Genomic DNA, 18,778 nt, shown 5'->3' on the forward strand with positions numbered 1-18,778 from the left:
CGGGGAAGAAAAAAATGATACTGATAATAATACTGATAACAATAATAATGATGATGATGATGGGGCAGGGGAGACAGCACAGTGGTTCTGCAAAGAGAGTCTCCCGCCTGAGGCCCCAAAGTCCCGGGTTCAAGCCCCGCCGCCCCCACCCCGCACCACCATCCCATCAGCCAGGGCTGATCAACGCTTCGTGGGGGGGGGGGGGGTCGGGGGCTGGGGGGGGGGTAACAACAACATCAACAACGACAATAACAGTAATGGAGCTGGGGAGAGCGCGTGAACATCCTGCAAAAAGCCCTCGCCGCGGAGGCAGGCTCCGCCGTCGTCCCGGGTTCGAGCCCCGCACCGCCACGCCAGGGGCCAGGGCCGAGCCGGGCTCCCCGTGCGGAGCGGAGGCGGGCGGCGGGCGGCGGACGGGGAGGCGGCCCGGAGGGCGTCCGGGAGGCGGGGGCCCCTCACCTGCGCGGCCGAGGAGGCGGAGCTGCAGCAGCCCATGGCGGGGCGGCGGGGGCCGGAGGCGGCGCCGGGCGCGCGGTTACGCCCCGGAGCCCCCCGGCATGCGAGGCGGCGGCGGCGGGGCCTCAGGAGGCGGCGCGGCGAGGGGCGGCCATCGGCCTCATCCCCGGCGGCGGCGGCGGCGGCGGCGGCGGCTGCGCGGCTCCTGCGGCTGCGGCGGCTCCGGGCGGAAAGGGGCGGGCGGCTGGCGGCGGCGCCTCCCCCGGCCTCCCCGCCTCCCCGCCTCCCGCCTCCCCCGGCCTCCCCGCCTCCCGCTCCCCGGCCGCCGCCTCCTCCGCGCCGCGCGCGTCGCCCGTCCGCCTCCCCGCCCCCCAGAGCCGCGCCGACGGCGGGCGGGGCCCCTTTGGCGCGTGCCGGGGCCTGCGCGGCGCCGAGCCCCTTTCGCGGGGACACCGAGGCGGAGCGCGGCTCGGGGAGCCGGGCGGGAGTCGCAGCTAAAGGCCGCCGGGTCGCTTCCGGAACGGGCGGCCGGGGCTCGCGCTGGGGCTCCGCCGCTGGGCTGCTGGTTTCCCCGGCCCGGGCTGCGCGCCGGCTCCCCGACGACCCCTCCGGGAGGCACCGGGACCGGGACGCTGGAAATGAGCGCTGGGCGCCGCTGGTCCGCGTCGTGCTCGTGTGCAGGCGGGACACAGCCCAAGGTCGAAACTGTGATCAGATGTTGGGCCATTATTCTTGTTGTTGTTGTTGTTATTATTGGAAAAGGCATCAAGTGCTCAGGATTTCTCGCTTCGGAACACGGGATAGTCCCCCGGAAAATTAAGCGCATATTGCATAACCTTTTTAAAAGACGTTTTAAGATTTTGTTTATTTACTTATGAGATAGATAGGGGAGAGAGAGAAAGAACCAGACGTCACTCTGGTACATGTGCTGCCAGGGATTGAACTCAGGACCTCGTGCGTGAGAGTCTAGTGCCCTAGCCACTGCGCCACCTCCTGGACCACTAAAAATGTTTTTTATCATCTTTATTGGGTAGAGACATCCAGGAATGGAGAGGAAAGAGGGAGATAAAGACAGACGGGGGTCGGGGGTGCCGGGTGGTGGCGCAGCGGGTTAAGCGCACGTGGTGCAAAGTGCAAGGACAGGTGTAAGGATCCCGGTTCGAACCCGGGCTCCCCACCTGCGGGGGAGTCGCTTCACAGGCGGTGAAGCAGGTCTGCAGGTGTCTATCTTTCTCTCCCCTCTCTCTCTGTCCTCCCCTCCTCTCTCCATTTCTCTCTGTCCTATCCGACAAACAACGACAGCAATAACAACAACAATAACCACAACAACAAGGCTACAACAACAAGGGCAACAATAACAACAATAGGAACCACAAAAAGGGCAACAAAAGGGGGAAAAATGGCCTCCAGGAGCGGTGGATTCATGGTGCAGGCACTGAGCCCCAGCAATAACCCTGGAGGAAAAAAAAAAAAAAAAAACCAGACAGACACCAGCAGCACTGCTTCACAACTTACAAGGCTTTTTCTTCTGTAGGTGGTGACGAGGGGCTCGAACCAAGGTCCTTGCACATTGCAACATGTGCGTTCAACCAGGTGTGCCACCACCCTGCCCCCAAGGGGTCCTGAGTTTTATTCCAGGCATCCTGGACGGGGAGAGATAACATCATGGTTCTACAAAGAGAAACTCATTCCTGAGGCTCTAAAGTCCCAGGTTCAATCCCGGATTCTCCTCTGTGAACCTCTGGTAACATAACAGGAGTGAGAATTAAAGTAGTTACCAAAATAAATACAGTATCGTGAAAGCAGCTGGTAGGTGTGTAAGCATGCAACAGGTGCTGCTTACGATCTTTTCATTTTACGTTTGAGCAGAAGGTCCACCATAACTCGGCTACTGAATTCTAGGTGTGTTACCTGTACCGATTAAATCACTGAATAGAAGTGAAACAATGAAACTAGTTTTTTAAATATTTATTTATTTATTCCCTCTTGTTACCCTTGTTTTATTGTTGTTGTTGTTGTTGGATAGGACAGAGAGAAATGGAAAGAGGAGGGGAAACGGAAAGGAGGAGAGAAAGATAGACACCTGCAGACCTGCTTCACTGCTTGTGAAGCGACTCCCCTGCAGGTGGGGAGCCGGGGCACAAACGCAGATCCTTTCACCAGTCCTTGAACTTTGTGCTACCTGCGCTTAACCCGCTGCACTACCAGTCCACTCCCTTCATCTCCAATTCTAATTGCAGACTCCACAACTGGATTGAAGACAGGGATCCCTGAGAACAATACAAAACTTCTTTTATAAACTCTCTCAGCCATCTCCACTATATGGTGACTAATTCAGTGCAGCTAGGGCTTAAAAAAAAAAATAAAATAAAAAAAAAAACCCTCTCCCTTGAGATTCTCCCTCAAAACCTCAAAGTACATCTTGTTTTTAACTGAGGGAGGAGGCTGGGAGTAAAATTACAATCCAAAATAAGATGCCATCTGTCTTCCTTCTTTATAATTAAGAAACGGGGAGTTGTCTCTCTTAGTGGAGTCAGGATGAGGAGAGTTTCTCCGATTATAAAAATCTTTTTGGCTAGCGTAGTCATTCTATGTAGTAGCTGGTGCTTATTTTGTGATTAGAACTGCAGGCGCAGATAAATAACGTAACCGTGTGTGGTTGTGCTTCAGAAAATATACTTCACATGTTTGCAGGTCTTCTTTCCTAGACATGGATGATAGGTTAATATAACTGAAAGGGAGCAGTGTGTGTGTGTGTGTGTGTGTGTGTGTGTGTGTGTGTGTGTGTGAGATCTAACCCTTTTAGAGTTAATGGAACTAGGTTCTGCAAGGAGCTTTGCAAATACACTAATTATGTATGTATGCACCATATATGCATATGAATGTGATGTTTTAAAATTATACCTTGTCATTAGCATGAGAGAAACTAACAGCTCCTGCATTGACATTCTGTACCTTCTAAGAACAAGCCTTTTTTCCCTTTCCTCTCACACCCAAGGGAGCTCCAGAGAAGGAGCAATTTAGAGGGGGGCCAAGTGACTGCTGCTTTCACTCTTTCCCATAAACAAACACGTTGCCGCATTCCGTGAAATGAAAGCAAAACATTGCAAGGGTATTTTCTTCTGCTGATGATCAGGGCACTGACTTCCCCACTATGAGATGTTATCAAGGCAAGTCACCTGGGAACTGCCAGGTTTCCTTTTACTTTCTCATTTGAGAAAAGGGGGGCTTTTGTTTTTAAAGTTATATAAGAACAGCATCTGCACTAACCAGGAGAAAATTATAAGCTCTATCCATCTTGGCGCTGCAGGGTAAAATCATACCGCCAGCTGAGCCAGACAGAAATGCTCTAGTGTTGTGTCATTGGCCATGCGAATCCCAGGGTTTCCGGCTTCCCAACTAGGGGCTTGGTGCTGGTCACTTCTCAGGAGGAAGTACTGAGCTAGAAGTCTTTTTCATGGTTTTCATACAATCTGAGCACATCTATTTTCTACTCCAAATGATTTCAGCTTTTGGAGTAGAAAGTACATGTGCCTGCAAGTCATAAGGTCTCAAAGTGAATGGTTTCAAAAGAAACTTGGCATTTGTTGCTTTGACAGTGTTATTTACATTTTAGATACACTGTGAGCAAGGCCACATTCCTAAAAAGCACAATTGTTTCTACTGAGCCCCAGCTTGAAAATCTGCCTTAACAACCTCTTCCTTGAAGCATTCCCCAAACTAAAACTGATTGTAACCACAGACTGTTACTGTTCATTCATTACCAGGGGGTGGGAGCAGGCCTCCATTTGAGAAGATGAGAATGTGTCTTGGCCTCCCAGACAAGCCCTGAAGTTGGAAACTCCTAAAATAGTTTTTCCATTGTTCCCAATAAGACTCTGGCTACAATTATAAATCCTTAGGTCTGAAACCTCAGTTCTGCCCACACTCAGAAGTTTATACTTCTCCAGAGTTAATGTAACTTCAATTTTATTTACATTGCTAGAACAGGCAAGTTTGGGATCTTGAAAAAACAGCTGCAGTGAACTTGTATTTAGAGATATTTCCCTTATGTCTTTTCTGAACGACGTTTAAAAAACTAGCATATTGGGAGCCGGGCAGTAGTGAAGCGGGTTAAGCGCATGTGGCACAAAGCACAAGGATGGGTGGAAGGATCCAGGTTCGAACCCCCGGCTCCCCACCTACAGGGGAGTCGCTTCACAGGCGGTGAAGCAGGTCTACAGGTGTCTGTCTTCTCTCCCCCTCTCTGTCTTCCCCTCCTCTCTCCATTTCTCTCTGTCCTACCCAACAACAACAATAATAACTACAACAATAAAAAACAAGGGAAACAAAAGGGAATAAATACATAAATAAATATTTTAAATATCTTTATTTTTTAAAATCTAGCATATTAGTCCTTTTTATAAGTCAAACATCATATATGCAGTAATTTTAAGAGATTTAAGTGATTTCTAGTATAAAGTGTATTTTACTTTTAGTAGGGAATGTTGGCATGAGGATGAAGGGGGAAGAGAGACAAGTTAATTATTAATTTGAGAAGCAAGTGGCAAATAACTTGTAATGTAGAGAAATTCACTTATTTAACAGTGCAGTTCTTGAACCCTAACGATGAGCCACATACTGGGTTCGTCAGCAGAGTCAGAGATAAGGGAGGTACAGTCCTTTCCTTTAAGTTGATGTCTAAATGAGGCTGGACCACGGAGAAGCCAAGGAGTCTAGTTCCATTTAAATGTCCTACAATAAATGCATCCACATAGTATTTAAACTCTACAGAGGTACACAGAAACTGACTGTTAATTTTAAAGAACACTCTCTGGCTGGGCATCAGTACACCCAGGTGAGCACACACTTCATCATGAGCAAAGATGCTGGCTCAAGCCCCCAGTCCCCCCTGTAGGGGAGAAGCTTCCAGAGCAGTGAGACAGTATTGCAGCTATCTTTGCCTTCATCCCTCTCTCTCCCCTCCCCCCTCAATCTCTCTCTGTCTTATCAACTGAAAAAAGGGAGGAAATAAACAAACAAACAAACAAACAAAATGACCACCACGAAAGAAAGAAAAGAAACAGAGAGTCTGGTGGTGGCGTAGAGGGTTAAGCGCAGGTGGCACAAAGTGCAAGGATGGGCATAAGGATCCCAGTTCGAGCCCCCGGCTCCCCACCTGCAGGGGAGTCGCTTCACAGGTGGTGAAGCAGGTCTGCAGGTGTCTGTCTTTCTCTCCCCCTCTCTGTCTTCCCCTCCTCTCTCCATTGCTCTCTGTCCTATCCAACAATGACAACATCAATAACAACAATAATATAACTACAACAATAAAACAACAAGGGCAACAAAAGGGAAAATAAATAAGTATTGAAAAATATTTAAAAAAGAAAGAAAACAAACAAATGACCCTACATTACATGCCCACCCCCCACCCCCCAATTAACCTTTCTTTTTTTTTTTTTTCCTCCTCCAGGGTTATTGCTGGGCTCGGTGCCTGCACCATGAATCCACCGCTCCTGGAGGCCATTTTTCCCCCCTTTTGTTGCCCTTGTTGTAGCTTCGTTGTGGCTATTATTATTGCCCTTGTTGACACAATTCGTTGTTGGATAGGACAGAGAGAAATGGAGAGAGGAGGGGAAGACAGAGAAGGGGAGAGAAAGATAGACACCTGCAGACCTGCTTCACCGCCTGTGAAGCGACTCCCCTGCAGGTGGGGAGCCGGGGGCTCGAACCGGGATCCTTATGCCGGTCCCTGCGCTTTGCGCCACTTGCGCTTAACCCTCTGCGCCACCCTCTGCGCCACCGCCCGACCCCCCCCCCCCCCAATTAACCTTTCTATCCTTAACTTACATCAGACATGTTCCCAGCTTGTACTAGGCACCTAAAGAGGATATCCTATCTAGGAGTGTTTCAAAGTAATTCTTCACACATTCCCCAAGTTTTGACCCCCCCCCCCCGCAACAATTGCGATTTGCTCTGGTAATGGAAAAAGCTTCGGTGCTGTACTGTCCTTCCTGCCCCCATCTCTCTGTGGGCTTTTCTGAGTGAAAAAAAGGAACATACAAAAAGCAAAACAGTGAAACTGTTTTGTTCAAAGCCTGATTACTTATACACACACTTCTATGAGTAAGTGAACTTTATCTGAAATACAAAATAACTTTAAACATTTATTAGCCAAGTAGTGATAGAGGAGAGAGAACCAGAGCATCACTCTGGTTATTTATTCATCCTTCTCTTTCTGGTTGATCTTATTTACCATGATTCCTTCAAGTTCCCTACAAGCTGAGGCAAAGGAGATGACTTATCATTTTTAACAGCTGAGTAGTATTCCACAGTGTATATATACCATCACTTTTTCAGCCACTTATCTTCTGTTGGACATCCAGATTGCTTCCAAATTTTGAGTAATATGAATTATGCTACTATGACTATGAGTGTTCAAAGATTTCTTCTGATAGAAATTTTCCTTCCTTTGGATGAATCCTCAGAAAAGAAATTGCTGGGCCATAGGGTAGGTCCATTTCTAGTGTTCTGAGAAATTCCCAGACTATTTTTCCACAGGGTTGAAATTCTACATTCACACAGTTTATATTTCCATCAGCGGTGTAGAAGTGTCTCCCCCCCCCCAAATTCTGTGAAAGTGGTTTACCTTTGGGGATAAATTGGAATGAGGAAGACCAACAATGAAAGGAGATTTTTAGAGGCCTCTATACTAAATTTATATCATTGACTAAATTGTGTGTAATAAAAAATATATATTAAAGTATTTTCATAAACATTCTATAGGGAGAGAGAATTCTCAAATTACTTAAATTTTTTTAAATTATCTTTATTTATTTGATAGAGACACCCAGAAATCGAGGGGGGAGGGGAAGATAGAGAGAGAGAGACACCTGCAGCACTGCTTCACCACTTGCAAAGCTTTTTCCCTTCAGGTGGGGATAGGGGTCTTGAGCCCAGGTCCTGTGCATTGTAGCATGTGTATTCTACCAGGTGTACTACCACCTGGCCCCTCAAATGATTTCTTTCTCTTTTTTCAAATTTTATTTATTTATTTATTTATTTATTTATTGGATAGAGACTGCCAGAAATTGAGAAGTGAGGGGGTGATAGAGAGGGAGAGAGACATAGAGACACCTGCAGCACTGCTTCACCACTCGCAAAGTTTTTCCCCTGCAGGTGGGGAACGGAGGCTCGAAACTGGGTCCTTGCGCACTGTAACATGTGTTCAACAAGATGCACTACCACCTTCAAGTGATTTCTTAATCGTGAAGAAAACATTACAAGGTATTGGGGGGGGATGTCATTGTGAAATATAATTAGCATAAGCTTCTTGGAGGAAGTGTCCTTGATCTTGGTAGGTTTTGAATAATTGAAGATAAGGAGATAAAAAGAGAGCCCTTGGGTATCAATGTGACTTAAGCAAAGGTGCCGCCTTAGAAATTCACAAGATGTTGCAGTTGTTTATTGTTACATCACCAACCAAGCTGAAATTTGGTGAGTTAAATAATCCCAGTTCTTGCCTTGGAGAACAAGTCAGCTCAGCTAGCTAGTTCTCATTGTAGGGTTTACATGTTGAGGTCAGAAATGACAGGAAGTACCTCGGGGAACACAGACAGTGCTGCACCAGGATAGAGCCTGTGCGCCTGGAGGAGGCACATGGCTGCCCAGGAAATGGGAATGGTGACAGGTGTGGGTGTGGTTTAGCAAGGAGGTGGAGGCGGGGCTTGGGTGTTGATCAGCTAGACCTGTAGGTCTAGCTGGCTCTCTGCCTAGGTGAGCCTGTGAACATGTGTAAAGGGCTTCTCTCTCTCTCTCCCTCTCCCTCTCTCCCTCTCTCCCTCTCTCCCTCTCTCCCTCTCTCCCTCTCTCCCTCTCTATCTCTCTCTGTCTAGAATGTAGATGTTCTCAGTTCTCCTGAATAAAGTTTGAAGTCCCTGAGCATCTTTCTTTCTCCTCAATTCTTTTATTTATTTTTTTAATTTTTTTTGGAGGATTAGTGGTTTACAGTCAACAGTAAAATACAATAGTTTGTACATGTATAACATTTCCACATAACAGTACAACACTCACTAAGTCCTCCTCTGCCCTCATGTTCCAGGACCTGAACCCTGCCCCCTACCCCAGAGTCTTTTACTTTGGTGCAATAAACCAACAAGCTCCAGTTCAAGTTCTGCTTAGAGTTTTCCCTTCTGGGCTTATTTTTTAACTTCTGTCTATGAGTGAGATCATCCCATATTCATCCTTTTGTTTCTAACTTACCTCACTTATTTTCAAGCTCCTCAATTCTTTGTTGGGACCATGTATGACAAACCTTTAGACATAAGGGGATCAAACTCAGCCCATCATTACCCCGATACAGATGACAGGTCAGAAGTCAGATCAGTTTCCTCACTCACATGTCTTCTGTCTGGTGCTCAGTGTTGACTATGAGCCAGAATCCACATCCTGTGACATGAACTCCTAAGCAGCCCAGTGACAGGGTTCCAAGAATGAGCATCCCAGGAGGACCAGGCTGACACTGCATTGCTTTCTTCACCTCAGTTCAGAAAGTAGATAACAGGAGTGTTGTTATAATCACAGGCTAGCCACAAGAGGAGGGGCCATAGGCGTCTTCAAGACTACTTCCCCTCAGCTTGAGAAGAATCACCACATTGCATTTGAAAGAGAATAGCAGGGCTGGGGGTGGCTTTCCTTAAGCTCTCCGGTCTGCTGCAGTTCCCATCCACTCCCCTAGGCAGTCTGGGAGTCAGTTTGCCTCTTGAGGTGCTCATCTTAGTCTGTGCAAAATCCTACTTGGAACTCTGACACTGCACAGATGGAGCGATATTATGGTCTTTCCATCTTCCCCACACACCTGCTATGTTTGTTTCTTTTTCTTTTCTTTTCTTTTCTTTTCTTTTCTTTTCGGGGGGCTGAGAGTATGGATCAACCTGCCAATATCCATGTCCAGCAGAGAATCAATTACAGAAGCCACACCTTACACCTTCTGCTCCCCAGAATGATCCTGGCTCCATGCTCCCGGAGGGTTAAAGAATAGGATAATTTTCAAGGGAGGCGATGGGATATGGTGTTCTGGTGGTGGGAACTGTGTGGAATTATACCACTCTTACCCTATGGTCTTGTCAATACTTCCATTTTACAAAAAAAAAGAATAGAAAAGCTGGGTGGAGGGGTAGATAGCATAATGGTTATACAGAAAGACTCTTATAGCTGAGGCTCCAAAGTCCAGGGTTCAGTCCCCTTACAGGACCAAAAGTCAGAGCTGAGTAGAGCTTTGGTTAAAAAAAAAAATGCAAGCAAATAAATAAAAAATAAATTTAAAAAAAAGTTCAGCTCCCAACTATATCACCTCCTGGCAACTATAGACCCCAGAGGCTGCATCTCCTACTGACAAGAGCAGAGGATTTGGAGCAAAGAAATAAAAGAGGGAACTTTTTCCTTAAAAAAAAAATGACAGTGCTATGTTACCTGGAGGTCTAGAGGAAGGAGAGTTTAAGTAATAAAAACAGTAGGTGTTGGTGCCCTTACTCATCAACTCCCCTGCTCAATTCTGCAAGATGAGACCTAAGTATGATTGACAGAAGCCCTCCATAGTCTCACCAAGGCATTTTTCTACAGGATGACTTCAATGGGTCTCAATTGTTATAGAACCAGATGCTTCTAGCCCTGGCAGGAAATTACTAGACCATTGGAAGTAATTGAACTTTTTGAGACTACCAAGGTACCACTTCAGGGATGCTAACTGATAATCCTTCCACTGAGCAAAGAACATAGACTCCGCAGGAATCTAGCCTGACTTGACCACCAACTCACTCACTTCTTAAAGGGCCCAACAGTTCTTGTTGTCCACTGTGTGGGTGCAGAACACAATGAGAAACAGAAGGAGGAGGCTGAGAAATCTGATTGGACTTAGCTACAGTCAATACCGGCTTCCCTTTAGTCCTGTTAAGAGATTTGTGCCAGGCAATGAAAATATTAGTCTGGTTTTTAATGTGTTTTTTTTTTCCCCAGAACTACTGTTATTTTACTGGACTGTCAAAATTCACCTGTTCTTTCTCTCAGAACTCCTTTCTTTCCCGTTCATTGGCACTAGACAGACTCATTTCCCCTAGTACTATGTAATTTAGAAGAGGCTCTGTCAATTGTATAAAATATTTCTAATCTCCATAATTAAGATGCTGCTGGTCTGACAGTTTGGCTCTCTTATTTCCCCGCAGGTAGTTTTCAGGGATGTAGGGACATTTTAAAAGAGATCTAAAGTAAAAATGACATGCTGTTTCCCTCCTGAAGGATTGTCTTCTGAGCATCACCAGGTTCCCTGGGCTCCTTCCTGGAGTGTTTCATTTAAGATTCCTTCAGAAGGAAGAAAGAGAGACTACGCCATTTTTTTTCCCCCAGATCATCACCTTTCCACTCCCAGAACAGGTATGCTTTGTCCTCAGGTCATAGCTAGAGAAAAATCGAGATTAAACCTTCCACTGGCCTACCTTAGAGCTCTTAGCATAGTACTTAACAAAACACAGTTAACAATAACTTTGGGTCAAACAGTTAAATGACTGAATTCAGAGGTCAAAGAGAAATTTAGTAGTGAGAAGTCACGGGAGTTGGGCAGTAGCGCACCGGGTTAAGCGCAGGTGGGGCAAAGCACAAGGGCGGGCTTAAGGATCCCAGTTCAAGCTCCTGGCTCCCCACCTGCAGGCGGTGAGGCAGGTCTGCAGGTGTCTGTCTTTCTCTCCCCCTCTCTGTCTTCCCCTCCTCTCTCCATTTCTCTCTGTCCTATCCGACAACAATAATAACTACAACAATAAAACAACAAGGGCAACAAGAACCTGAAAACCTTATAATCTAGGTGTGTTTTTTGTTTGTTTGTTTGTTTTACCTCTGGGGACACACACACAGAGAAAGACAGACAGACAGAGGACTCATTGAGATTACCAAATCTTCAATGATTTTTGCCTTTTGCTAGTTTGATAATATATTCAAGTGCAGTCCTATAAAAAAGTTTCATTTCATCTTCACAATAATTCTATTAAATAAAAGTCATCATTATTTTAGAAATCAGGCAAATTATGCATAAAAAATAATCTAGTTAGAATGGATCATGCTACTGCTGACGCTCCCACTTCACTGTCTGGTCCGTTGGCCACCGGAGACAGACTGGAGAGCGGGGAATCTCAGGTCAGCAGCAGCAGCAGCAGCAGCAGGGATGAGCTCGCTGAGGGGCCTTCCCAGTGTACCGTGGCAGCGGACGATACAACAAACCACCTCAGGGCACCCTGATAGTGGACGGAACACTTTATTGTTTCAGTTACAAGTTTGTAAAGGGGTAGCTGTGCAGGGGAAGTGGCCAAGCTGGCCAGTGAGACCAATATCTCCTATAAGGGAAAAGAGAGCAAGGCAATGAGAAGGTGTGGATGGTGATGCAGGAACAGGGAAATAGAAACTTAGGGAGTTGGGCGGTAGTGCAGCGGGTTAAGCGCACATGGCGCAAAGTGCAAGGGTCAGTGTAAGGATCCAGGTTGGAGCCCACGGCTCCCCACCTGCACTAGGTCACTTTGCAAGTGGTGAAGCAGCTCTACAGGTGTCTATCTTTCTCTCCTCCTCTCTGTCTTCCTCTCCTCTCTCCATTTCTCTCTGTCTTATCCAACAACAACAGCTACAACAATAATAACTACAACAAGCACAACAACAAGGGCAACAAAATGGGAAAAATAGCCTTCAGGAGCAATGGATTTGTAGTGCAGGCACCGAACCCCAGCAATAACCCTGGAGGCAAAAAAAAAAAAAAGAAAGTAAGAAATTTAAAGAAGGCGAAGCCTACCAGAGGGAGAAGGGTTGGGGTGTTACGGCAAGACTGAAAGGCCGGTTGGAATTCCCAGTGTACGCTGGCCCATCTTGCTCGACCATAAGGGCTAGCATGCCAGTGGGAGGCTAACAGACAGACTTCCGGGGAGTCAGCCGTTCATGCTCAAACACGCATTAGACCCACACCTGGCCACCACACAATAGCACTGGGAACCAAAGGGGAAGCTCAGTGAGCGGTGGAGCAGTACTGTGGTGTCTCTCCTCTCTCACGCTTTATGTAAAAAAAAATTCCCTGGAACACTAGAATTCTTCAGGTACAAAGTCCTAGTGAAAAGCCTGGTTTAAAAAAAAATGCATATTTACAAGTGGTTTACTAAAACAAATGTTTATTTCTCTCACAGAGAACATATGATCAGCAGCTGACCTGACTGGTGAAGGTGGGGGTAGTATTTTATTTATTTATTTATTTATTTATTTATTTATTTATTTATTATTGAATAGAAACAGACAAATTCGAGAGGGGAGGGGGAGATAGCTAGAGAGAGACAGAGAGACACCTGCAGTCCCGCTTCACCTCTCATGAAGCTTTCCCCCTTCAGGTGGGGACCAGGGGATTGAATTTGGGTCCTTGCACACTGTGATTGTGTGCTTAACCAGGTGTGCCACCTCCTGGCTCTTGTAGTTTCTGCTCTACATAAACATTTTTTTAAATTTATTTTTTATTTAAGAAAGGGTAAATTAACAAAACCATAGGGTAGGAGGGGTACAACTCCACACAATTCCCACCACCCAATCTCCATATCCCACCCCCTCCCCTGATAGCTTTCCCATTCTCTATCCCTCTGGGAGCATGGACCCAGGGTCACTGTGGGTTGCAGAAGGTGGAAGGTCTGGCTTCTGTAATTGCTTCCCCACTGAACATGGCCGTTGACTGGTCGGTCCATACTCCCAGTCTGCCTCTCTCTTTCCCTAGTAGGGTGGGTCTCTGGGGAAGCAGAGCTCCAGGACACATTGGTGGGGTCTTCAGTCCAGGGAAGCCTGGCCGGCATCCTGATGGCATCTGGAACCTGGTGGCTGAAAAGAGAGTTAACATACGAAGCCAAACAAATTGTTGAGCAATCATGGACCCAAAGGTTGGAATAGTGGAGAGGAAGTGTTGGGGGGGGTGCTCACTGCAAACTCTAGTGTACTTTGATCTGATCCAGGGCCCATATATATTCACATTTAGCACAGGAGCCTTGTTGACCTCTGATTTCCTGTCAGTCTGAGCTTGCAGACCATGGTCACAGCTGGGAACATTCTAGGCTGCACTCATGTCAGGACCCGTCTTCCTTGAGTGGTAGAGCAGGCTGATCCAGTCTCTCTTCAGAGAGTGGGGCGGTCCCTACCATGGCTGCTCTTCAGTGAGGGCCAGGTCCTAGAGAGGTCCACAGCAGGGCTTATGATGACGTTCCTGATGAAAGTGATAACAGTGGTGGAGAGAGGGATCTGATAGAGGTCTAGGCCCGTCCCGTCATATCTACGAGTCACTGTTTTCTTCTTGCATAACTTCATGGAGCTGTCGCTGACCTTGAGGTCAGCGACAGCTGGCATGGGAGGCACCTGTAGTGGAGTACAAAGATCTCTGCAAATCCATTTCACCACTTACTAGTTGTGAGGCCTTAGGCACGTCGCTTGGGTTTGCCGTTAGCAGCAGTTTTCTCGTCTATAACATAGATAATTATGGGTGGATGAGAGCATCTATGGTGTCCCACTCCCTTAACTGACGTTTAAATCTGAATTCTTGTCCTTCTTGCCTCTCTTTGTGCCATCGTGGGCCTTCCTAGGAGATAAATTCTTTCATAGCAAGATCTTTCACTGAAAATTCTTGTTGAAATCTTGCCAGAGGAAAGACTTGAGTAATCTGATCCTGCATTAAAACTGGGATTCTATTGCTGGTTCTTCTCCTGACATCAGGAATTTTATTCACGTGTTACAAACCACCATTCATTCATTCATGACTTTAGGTAAAAGGGAAGGATAATGTCACAGTGGAATTAAAAGTTGTGACTTGAGAACAGTTTCAATTTTAAAAACACTGTAAATGTCGGAGGCTCTCTCAGAAGTAAATGTCAAGGCATTTTATTATAGAGTAAGCACCAATGCCTTCAGGTATAAACCCACGGAGAAAGTGCCTTTGCTTCCTCATTGCAGCCTCTTCTAAAGTCTGAAAACAATTATTATATTATTTGAATGCAATTTAGGAAAAAGAAAAAAACTTAAACATCTATAAAAGCAACCAGGCAAGAGGGAAACGTTATCTTATTTAGACTTCTTATGGTCCTTTTGCTCCTGGTGAAAGGAAGTAAATGTTTTCCCAAAGGAAGCATGTGGGTAAGTTTAGAGGACTATGGGTAGAGATGATTTATAATTTTAGCAGTCAAGGTTCATAACAAGTAATGGACTACCCCTAAGCGTGTCTCCTTTTTCAAAAGGAGCCTGAAGCATTACTTTTTTTTTCTTATTTTGTCTTTCTTGTTAGCACCTAGAACATCCTAACATACTGGTTGCACGGTTCAGCAGAAGACTTCTCTGCCTGAGGCTCTGAGATCCTAGGTTCACTCTCCTATACCACCATAAACCACAGCTAATCAGTACTCTGCTCCTCGGCTCCCTCTCTCGCTCTCTCTTCCTCTCCCTCTCTCTCTCTCTCTCTCTCTCTCTCTCTCTGTGTGTGTGTGTGTGTGTGTATGGTTCTCTCTGTATCTCTCAAAATATACCACAAAGAAAGACATAAGAAAGAAAGTAAACAAATGTGGTAAAAAGTCTTCATAACTGAGGGAATCTGGGTCATGAGCACAAAGGGCTGCTTATGGTAGTATTCGTTCTACTTTTTCCTCTTTCATAATGCTTTAGTTTTATAATAAAATCAAGAGATCTAACAGCCGTACCAACCTTCTTTTTCTGCATTTTCAAGGGAGCATGTATCGGATCTTCTCATCTTACTCTTGGTCCCCCCCCCCTTTCTTTAAATTTTCTTTTGGATAGAGACAGAAGTTAAAAAGGAAAAGGGAGAGAGAGACTGAGAGACTGAAGTTAAAAAGGAAAAGGGAGAGAGAGAGAGGTTAAAAAGGAAAAGTGTGAGTGTGAGAGAGAGAGACTGAGACCCAAGCACTGCGGCCCCACTTGTGAACCCTCCCTCCTTCAGGTGGGGACTGAGGAGTTTGAACCGGGGTCCTCGCACATTGTAATCTGTGTGCCCTACCAGATGCACCACCTCCCAGCCCCCTTGATATTTCTTAAAACTCATGCTTGTCATATTATTTCTTTTTATCTCTCCTGTGCCATTATAAGTAGTTTCTTCTCCCCTGCTTTTACTTCATTTAGTCAGTATTCAGTTGTAATGTGCTACTGAGTGCTTATTTTGGAAACTGTAGTTTTCATTGATAGACGCTTTTTTCCCATATGTTAAATTACTTTTTATGCTTTCAAATTCCTTTTTTTTCTTTTTTTTGTACTTTCTCCTGGGATTATTTCAGTATATCTCCCTAGCTCCTAATACAATAGCAGAAACATAACAGGTGAGATTCATAATCCAGTCACCAGAAACCTATGAAAGTCCATGTGTTGTCATTTTCCCATTGTTTTAAAAATTGCTTCTTGCTCATTATGTCTTGCTTATATACTTGATTAGTTTTTACTATGTTCTGTTAATACATATTAACTATATATGTGTGTATATAATTTTATGCACTTTCTTCTAGAGAAGATACACATCATATATTTAATTCTGCCGGATGTTCAAAGGTCTTGTCAATTCAGAATTACTTTAATTTTTTTGAAATTATATTGATTTTATTTATTGGATAGAGACTGTCAGAAATTGAGAGGGAAGGGGGTGATAGAGAGACAGAGAGACACCTTCAGCACTGTTCCACCACTCACAAAGCTTTCCCCCTGCAGGTGTGGACCAGGGTCTTGAACTTGGCTCCTTGTACATTGCAACATGTTTGCTCAACCAAGTATGCCACCATCCAGTCCCCCAAAATCACGTATTTATTTTTTTAAATTTTTATTTATAAAAAGGAAACACTGATAAAAGCCATAGGATAGGAGGGGTACAACTCCACACAATCCCCACCACCAGAACTCCATATCCCATCCCCTTCCCTGGTATCTTTCCTATTCTTTATCCCTCTGGGAGTATGGACCCAGGGTCATTGTGGGATGCAGAAGGTGGAAGGTCTGGCTTCTGTAATTGCTTCCCCACTGAACATGGGCATTGGCAGGTGGATCCATACTCCCAACCTGTCTCTCTCTTTCCCTAGTGGGGCAGGACTCTGGGGAAGCAGAGCTCCAGGACACATTGGTGGGGTTGTCTGTCCAGGGAAGTCTGGTTGGCATCATTGTAGCATCTGAAACCTGGTGGCTGAAAAAAGAGTTAACATATTGAGCCAAACAAATAGTTGACTAATCATGAACCTAAATGCTAGAATAGTTCATATGAAGAGTTGGAAGGGGGTCTCCGTTTTGTAGATAGTAGTCCTATTTTAGTTATATTCCAAAGAGCCCATGACTACACTATTTTTTTTCCTGAGCCTGAGTTGATTTAATAATGATTGGCAAGACCATAGGATAAGAGGAGTGCAATTCCACACAGTTACCACCGACAGAGTTTCATATACCACCCGTCCCCCCCCCCCCCCATTGGAAGCTTTCCTATTCTTTAATCCTCTGGGAGTATGGACCCAGGATCATTAAAGGGTGCAGTAGGTGGAAGGTGGCTTTTATAATTGCTTCTCTGCTTAACATGGGCATTGGCAGGTCAATTCATATCCCCAGTTTGTTTCTATCTTTCCCTAGTTGGGTAGAGGTCTGGAGAGGTGGGGTTCCAGGACACACTGGTGAGGTTGTCTGCCCAGGGAAGTCAGGTTGGCGTCATGGAACTTGGAGGCTGAAAAAGCATTAAGATATAAAAGTAGAACCAATTGTTTAATAATCAGAAATCGAAACATAATACTGTAGAAGATGACATTTGAGGCCTCCTTTTGGCAAAGGCTAGTAGACCTGTCTTTAAACCTATATTCCAAGGGACCCACGACTTTACTAATTTTTTTTTTTCCTCCTCCAGGGTTATTGCTGGGCTCGGTGCCTGCACCATGAATCCACCGCTCCTGGAGGCCATTTTTTCTCCCCCCTTTTGTTGCCCTTGTTGTAGCTTCGTTGTGGTTATTATTATTGCCCTTGTTGACGCAATTCGTTGTTGGATAGGACAGAGAGAAATGGAGAGAGGAGGGGAAGACAGAGAAGGGGAGAGAAAGACAGACACCTGCAGACCTGCTTCACCGCCTGTGAAGCGACTCCCCTGCAGGTGGGGAGCCGGGGGCTCGAACCGGGATCCTTACGCCGGTCCCTGCGCTTTGCGCCACTGCGCCATCGCCCGACCCCCGACTTTACTAATTTTTGCCTGAGCCCAACAGCTAGCATGCAGGGTGGCTAAAGTTATTGTCTGGGGAGATGGTGCCAGTATTGGAAATAGAGTAGCTCCCAAATATGGGAAAAGTATATAAATAATGTAGGGGGTTGGGCGGTAGCTCAGCAGGTTAAGCGCAAAGGGTGCGAAGCGCAAGGACCAGAGTAAGGATCAAGGTTCGAGCCCCCAGCTCCCCACCTGCAAGAGGGTCACTTCACAGGCGGTGAAGCAGGTCTGCAGGTGTCTATCTTTCTCTCCCCCTCTCTGACTTCCCCTCCTCTCTTCATTTCTCTCTGTCCTATCCAACAAAGACGAAATCAATAACAACAACGATAAACAACAAGGGCAACAAAAGGAAAGAATGACCTCCAGGAGCACTGGATTTGGAGTGTTGGTACTGAGTCCCAGCAGTAACCCTGGATGCAATACATACATACATACATACATGCATACATACATAAGTAAAGTTAACTGATCTGGGGCCCATATTCAGCACAGGAGCCTGTGTAACCTCTACATCCCTGTAGGTTGGAGCTCGCCTTCTGTGGTCATAGGAGGAACATTGTAGGCTGTACTCACAGCAGGACCCATTTTCCTCCAGTGGCAGAGTATCTTGACCCAACCTCTCTTCAGAGAATGGGGCAGTCTCCACCAATGCTGACCCACGTTGAGAGCAGAGTCCTTAGGGGGTCCAAGAGGGTCCACTATGTTGTTCCTGATGGAGATGACCAGTGACAGTAGAGAAAGGGATCTGTTAGAGGTCTAGGCCCATCATGTCTGTGTGGGAATCCCAGAATTCCTTCCAGAATCTCTCTTTAAGTGCAGTGTCAGAGATCAACCCCAAGCTCTGTCTCAGGCATACACATTACTCTTGATCCAACATCCTACCCACTTTTTTTTTTTTTTAATGAGAGTGAGAGAAGCGCATAACTTTACTATCTGTGTAGCTTTTTGCTCCTTCCATGTGGTGTCAAGGTGTGGAGCAGAGCCTTATTCATGCAAGGCTAGTATTCTAGGAACTGGATTGATAATCTAGCCTCCTAGTTTTTAGAATTATACTACAATAATCAGAAGCTGGAATAG

At 45.9% G+C, this 18,778-nt stretch overlaps 1 protein-coding gene and 1 long non-coding RNA gene across 3 annotated transcripts in view; one reads left to right on the forward strand and one right to left on the reverse strand.

Moving 5' to 3' along the window:
• Positions 1-823, reverse strand: part of SLC44A1 (solute carrier family 44 member 1) — a 200,347-nt gene extending 199,524 nt beyond the window's left edge. The window contains exons 1-2 of one of the 2 annotated variants that reach the window (XM_060199058.1): positions 624-823; positions 460-567 (exon numbers count right to left, since the gene is read on the reverse strand). In XM_060199058.1, the coding sequence (XP_060055041.1) occupies positions 460-495 (36 nt within the window). In that variant the 5' untranslated portion in view covers positions 496-567; positions 624-823. Of the gene's footprint in view, positions 1-459 lie in introns of both variants that reach the window. The other variant, XM_060199059.1, reaches the window with a different exon arrangement.
• The window catches only part of LOC132540822 (uncharacterized), a 478,519-nt gene that overhangs the window by 446,157 nt on the left and 13,584 nt on the right, over positions 1-18,778 (forward strand). The window lies entirely within an intron of this gene.

This window comes from Erinaceus europaeus, chromosome 10 (genome assembly GCF_950295315.1).
Source record: "Erinaceus europaeus chromosome 10, mEriEur2.1, whole genome shotgun sequence".
In the NCBI taxonomy this organism is placed as follows: domain Eukaryota; kingdom Metazoa; phylum Chordata; class Mammalia; order Eulipotyphla; family Erinaceidae; genus Erinaceus; species Erinaceus europaeus.